Raw genomic sequence first — 6675 nt, 5'->3', positions numbered from 1 at the left:
TTATAAAAATGTTTGTGCCATTTAGTGCATCATGATATTAACATTTCATTTGTCAATGTTTTTATATTAATGCATAGTCTGTTGAAAGAAATACAACATTCCTATTAAAGAATAAAAATTTTAAACATTTTTACATGATTTATTAGTCTCTCCAGCAAACTTCAACTTCATCTGTGCGAAATCTAAAACAAAAATAAGTATAAGCTTTGTAAATTTCTGTTAACAAAACGATTATAATAATAATTAAAAAGCTTTAACAGTAAAATTTTCCTCAAAACGATTTGAATAATAATAATTGTGGCTTTAATTATAATCAATATTTTAAAAAATCTCTAGACAACTTTTTTTAATTGTAAAACATTGGTTTTTTAATATCATCTAATCTTATTTTTTTAATGACCTCATTTAGAATTAATCCCAAAGTCTAATAACTAAGAAAATTATAAATATTTATAGATACTTATTTCTTTTCAAATGCATAGAGTTTTAATAAATATTTGTTCAACAAGGATCTTATTTTCAATTATATAAAGCAGCGTTTCTCAAAGTGGGCGATAACGCCCCCTTGTGGATACTGGAGGCTTTCAGGGGGGCAGTAGAAGGCTCAAAGGAAATTAGGGGGCATTAAGGAAATCTAGAGGGGTGATGGCAGACAAATTCTATCTATAAAAATCTGACTATAATATATATAAAATGCTGACAATCTATATATTTTTTAATTTTTATTGAAGATCACAACCTGAATATTTCTAACACGTTGACTTATATTATAGCATGAATGAACTTATTATAGTAACATTATTGCATAAATATGCTAAAAATGAAAGTTCAAGAATTTTGGCTGCAAAAGCAAATCTTTCAACTGTACCCTGAGTTATGGTCAGTTGTTCAACGATTTCTGATAGCATTCCCATCGTCGTATTTGTGTGAATGTGGATTTAGTGCTGTAGCAACGTTGCTAACTAAAAACAGAAATCGGCTGCAAGTTACTGAACGCGGCGACTTATGGCTGATTTTAAGTGAATTCGACCCTGATATTAACAAACTGGTCGAAATACATCAGATTCATCCTTCACATTAGATAAGTTTTAAATTCAAAGCCTTTTTTTAATGTTAATAAAAATACTTCTAAATATGATTAAGTATGAGTTTTATTTCCTCTCATTGAAACATTCTTTGATCTCAGAAATAGGATATAGATCACACCCTATCTATCCTATCCATATAATAATGCATGTTTAAACATTATATTTGCAACTGTTTTTAAGATACGCAAAAGATGGTAATGTAAAACGGCAAGTTAAAAAATATGGGGGCACTAGGAATTTTTTTAATCTCAAAGTGGGCGGTGGTCGAAATAAGTTTGAGAACCAGTGATATAAAGAATGTTTATTAAACAATAGATTATTTTAGCTGTTCCATAAAGCAATGATACGTAAATTAAGCTATGTGAGTAAAAATCTGCTTATACAGATTGTATGCTATTAATTTCATTCATTTTTGACAATAACTAAAAATGTTAAATGATGTTTTTAGTTACTGTGAATAAAATGGTGAGATATTTATTATAACTATTTTTTAATCTATTTTCAGTGCTTCTCAAATTTAATAATAAAAAATATCAGTAATAATTAAACATTTATTACCAACCAAAAAAAATAATCTTTTGATTAAAAATATCAAAAATATCTCCAAAAATTTTTAACAAATAGAAACTGCTTCAATGAAGGATAAAAAACTAATAAAAGTTCACAAACAAAAAAATAAAAAACAACACACATTGTAGTACTTTCAAGTTGTAATGCATTCAGAAGTTCTATTGTCAGGAAAGCAATACAATAAAACAGACAGTTTGATGTTGAGAATGCATTTCAAAAACCAGGTTTCATTTACATGTTTATAGGACGTTTCTTTTTTCTATGCCTTTACAAGATGTTAATTTAGCTTCCAAATTTCTCAGAACTACATCACTGCCATTAAGAAGAAACAAATTGAAACATATTTTGTTCTATTGCTAAATTCTGTTTAGGAAATGCATTTGAAAGTTCTCATAAAGATCTAAAGTACTAAACACGCACGTTTCCAACCTTTTTCATGTATTGATCCCTTTAAGAAAAATTTATTTTCATTTTCCCTCTATATACACACACACACAAACACATTTTTTAATAAATTTTTTGTGTTTGGAAAGTTTTGAAAATGATTAAAAAATTTTGAAAATATTTTTGTTAAGGATTGCATTTATTAAATAAACAATATTAAAATATTACATATTGTACTGTACATGCATATATATCTAATTTGCTCACAAACCTCCTTTAAAATTTATAAATCCCTAAGGGTCAATACCAACCCCATTGGAAATCCCTATACTTAAAAGTTTACTTTTTAATTATTAAAGCAGTTTCTATTTGATTAAATTATCGTGCTGTATTTACTAAAAAATAATTATGATTAACTTTAGGCCCAAAAATAACCCAGTAGATTTAATCACACAAAATCTAACCATTTAACTTAATAATTAAACTTATTATTTTTATAGATTAAAAATTAACCTTAAGCTAATTAATTAGGTTATCTGAATTCAGGCTTTGCTTGAACATATATAATAAATAGCAAAATGATATTTCAAATTATTTAAATAAACTATTTCTGCATAAAAAAATTAATAAAATTAGTATTTAAAAATAAAACCCATTAATGCGATAATCTGAAAAAGTATGCTACTTTTTTTGAATTATTTAAACGTTTCAAAATGATGAGAGAAGTTTAAAAGCATACTAAATATTAAATTAAAAAAGAAAAAAAAACAAGTTAAATTAAATATTTAGCATATTGTAAATTAATTTATATTATAAATTTTTAAAATCAAAAAACAAATGACATTTGACATTAAAAGAGGAATATACTAATTTAAAATCAATTAATCTTTTATTTGTATAAATTTTCAAGATATCAAATTAACTTTTAAATGGAATTTGTAGTTATTTGAATATTTTTCTTAATTAAAAATTTACTTAATCGATTGCATTTAATTGATTAGATGATGACTAAATAGGTTACAATTAGGTTACATTTTCAAAGTAAATATACAAGATTTGATGTTTTTTTTGGAAAAGAATTCGATAGTATCACAAATGCAGATAGAGTTTGAAAAAATCTCGTATATTTTTATTTATTTTCAATCTTTCATTTTACATTAAATAGAAAAAAAGAAAGAAAATACTAAACCTAACTTAAAAATGACATAATTTTTAAGATATACTATTTTAGCAATTAGAAATATCTTTGAAAATGTCATTTGATATTCTGAAGATTCATTTTAGTATATTTACAAGTTTAAAAAAAAAAAAAATTATATTTTCAAATATTAATCATGATAATTAAAATACCCTCAAATTTTCTGATCTGATTAAACTTTTGACTGGATGATTTCAATCTTATATATATATATTTTGTATATGTGATAATTTGGATATACCACATTTTCCGGCGTATAAGATGACTTTTTAACCCAGGAAAATCTTCTCAAAAGTCAGGGGTCGTCTTATATGCCGGAAAGTACGGTAGATACAATCTACATTAGCAATTTCATTTTGTTGAATTACGGATCACAAATGACTAGCCATAAAGGCTAAATTACAAGAATGACACACAGTTCAATTCCCAAAGAAAGAATCAGACCATCACTTGAGTAATAAAATTCTATTAATGGATGAAGAGTGTCAATAATTTATTTTTTTTCTTTGTGTTAATTTGAAAAAAGATATGGCTAATTTTGTTATCAAGACTATTTTTTGTTAATAAAAAAAAGAGTAATATATACATTAAATATCTGTACTGCATATGTTTTTCTTTTCTTATAATTTACAAATATTTCTTTATTTTTCTAAACAATAATTCACAGAAATGTGATTTCATTCAAATTTTGTGATCGTGTTATATGGCATAGCAACAAACCACTTTTTTATTGAAAGTAGAAAGAGAATATGAGTAAGAATAGATACAATAAACTTTTAATATAATATTACATAGCTTTTCATTAACAAAGCAAAAAGTGATTCAGCACTTGAGAAAGCAATAAAGTGAAAATTACATGAAAAGCAATATTACAACAGTGCAAACATATTTCACTTAATTTTAGCTTTGTAATATTATTATTGAGTAACAAAAAAATATGCAAATGAATATATGAAAGCTATTGTTATAATTTAACATTTGCATTATCAATTGTAACAAAAATCTGTACATTTTTTTAATTTTACATTCCTAGAAATTCTAATGATTGATTAATATTTAGCTTTAATCAATATCATAAAATTCTGAAAAATTATTTTTTGAAAAACTATAAAATTAAATAAACAACAATTAAACCAACTACTATATATCTCGGCGGATAAGACGACCTTCAGATAAGACGAGGTATAAATTTTCGTCAAAGTTTTATGGTTTTAGCTTATATCTGTCGTATAAGACGACCTCAAACTATCAATGGCCTATGAATTTAGTTTAGATCAGCAATCATCATCTGAATAATAAAACTGTATAGCGAATACGGAATTATGTCCTATTTGTAAGTTTTCAAATTAACAAATTTATTTTCTTGCATCTGGTAGACTGCCTTGCGATTGTTGCAGGCATTCACACTGATTCGGCATTTGGGTAATGACCTTGACTATTCACAAAAACGTCATATGGGCTATTCTATTTTATGCACAGACCCTACTCTCTATTAGTAAATAATTACAGTTTGTCAGTTTTTTTATAATGGTTTTAATTTATATAAATTTCAATCTAATTTTTTGTATCTGTCCTATAAGATGACCCCGGATTTTCGGGGTCTTTTTTTATGATTCAACTATCGTCTTATCCGCTGAGATATATGGTACTTGATTTTGTATATCTAAAATATCAGATTAACTTAATTAAATTATGGAAGTTGGTCTAAACATTATAGTTATGCGGTCGTGTTATGTTAAGATTAATAATTAAAACTTAGTTTTAAATTTAATTAATTTAGAAAATTGTAGAAAGAAAAAAAAATCAATTAGGAGCAGGATGCAAATCTGCAATTTCTGCTTACCATACAGATGCCTCATCAATTTATATCTTTGCTTTAAGACCTAAATTAATTTCAGTTAATGTTACCTGTGGTAGTGAACATGGCGGCTGGTCTCCAAAACAGTGGGGACGCACGTTCTAACCTAACCTAACCTATTCTAATAAATTACCATAATTATTGCCAACCAAATTATTAGAATAGGGGTAATTTATTAGAATAGGTTAGGTTAGGTTAGAACGTGTGTCCCCACTGTTTCAGAGACGAGCCGCCAAGTTTGCTACCATAGGTAACATTAACCTTAATTTCTATTGTACTTCTTGGGATGTTATTTTCAATGGCCCTTCACAGATGTAGATGATAAGATTAATAATTAGAAATTACTAATGTTAATATTATGTTTTGTTACATTAGCATTTTATGTTAATAAAACTGCATATCTTTAGACTATAATTTAATTAAAATTAGTTTAACCTCAAAAATAATATAGATTTTTATACACATGATTGCTATCAAATTAAACTTTGCTTTATTTATAAATTTTTTAAATTTTGTCCTATATAGTTTAGAAAATAGTAAATTAATTAACTGAAAAAATTAATTTTCATTCTCTAACAAGATATATCAGTTGTACCAACTTCAATTGAAAATTCTATTGTAAAGATTTTTTAAAAAACGGTATTATCAGAATTAAATTCTTAATTTTAGAGTTTGTTTATTTACTAAATTTTACCTTTAAAATAATATTTTTCTGGAAATGGACTTTCATTGGTTGACACACAATTTTTAAAATAAGAAGTTTTTGCAGTAATTATATTGATTATTTTTAATATGCAAATTCAATTGATTATGTCAATTAGCAAATTCATGATAATTAACTTCTTTTTTATTCATCTGTCATTTCTGTTTTCCTTATGCATAGTACAAAGAAAATGAAGTTTAAAAATTTTGCAGTTTTTTCATTTTATATTAAACAGATGTACAGTACATGTTTTTTGTTGTCAACCAACCACAAGTTGTTTCAATTTTTTATTCAATAGAAATTATTTATAAACATCACTCATCGAACTTAAATTGATTTTTTTCTCATTTTCACTGAATAGTACAAATTTCAATGTGACACAAGTTTTGTAACATAAGTACTTCTAAGAATCTAACAAATTTAATGATTTTACTTTATCAAAAACTAACATATTTTACAAAACACTCTTATTAGTTATGTGTATATATATATATATATATATATATATATATATATATATAAATGAAATTACTACAAATTTAAATTTAGTTGCAAGATTATTAATTCAAAAGAATAATATATATTTATAGTATAATGATAATAAAATAAATTTAAAATTTTCTTAAGATTAAAAAATAGTGCATATATTATTAAAAACACTAACACAGTAACATTCATGTTCTATCTAATACATACTCATTAGAAAATATTCATTTTTCAATATTCATACTCTTATATATATATATATATATATATATATATATAATATATATATAATGTTCAGACTGATATAAACTGTCTTATTATTATATATATAATAATAATAAGACTGTTTATATCAGCCTGAACATTTTATATATATTATATATAAAAA

The 6675-nt window shown here is 24.6% G+C and overlaps 1 protein-coding gene across 1 annotated transcript in view; it reads right to left on the bottom strand.

Annotated features, from left to right (window-relative positions):
- Positions 1 to 104: 104 nt before the first annotated feature.
- The window catches only part of Tcs3 (Probable tRNA N6-adenosine threonylcarbamoyltransferase Tcs3), a 53188-nt gene continuing 46617 nt past the window's right edge, over positions 105 to 6675 (bottom strand). Inside the window, exon 12 of the mRNA XM_067264893.1 lies at positions 105 to 182. Within this exon, the coding sequence (XP_067120994.1) occupies positions 143 to 182 (40 nt within the window). The 3' untranslated portion in view covers positions 105 to 142. The remainder of the gene's footprint in view (positions 183 to 6675) is intronic.

The sequence above is a fragment of the Centruroides vittatus genome, unplaced genomic scaffold, assembly GCF_030686945.1.
Source record: "Centruroides vittatus isolate TY-2023 unplaced genomic scaffold, ASM3068694v2 contig_199, whole genome shotgun sequence".
Lineage (NCBI taxonomy): Eukaryota > Metazoa > Arthropoda > Arachnida > Scorpiones > Buthidae > Centruroides > Centruroides vittatus.
Note: the sequence above shows the minus strand (reverse complement) of the source record. Positions and strands in the feature narration are given on the sequence as shown.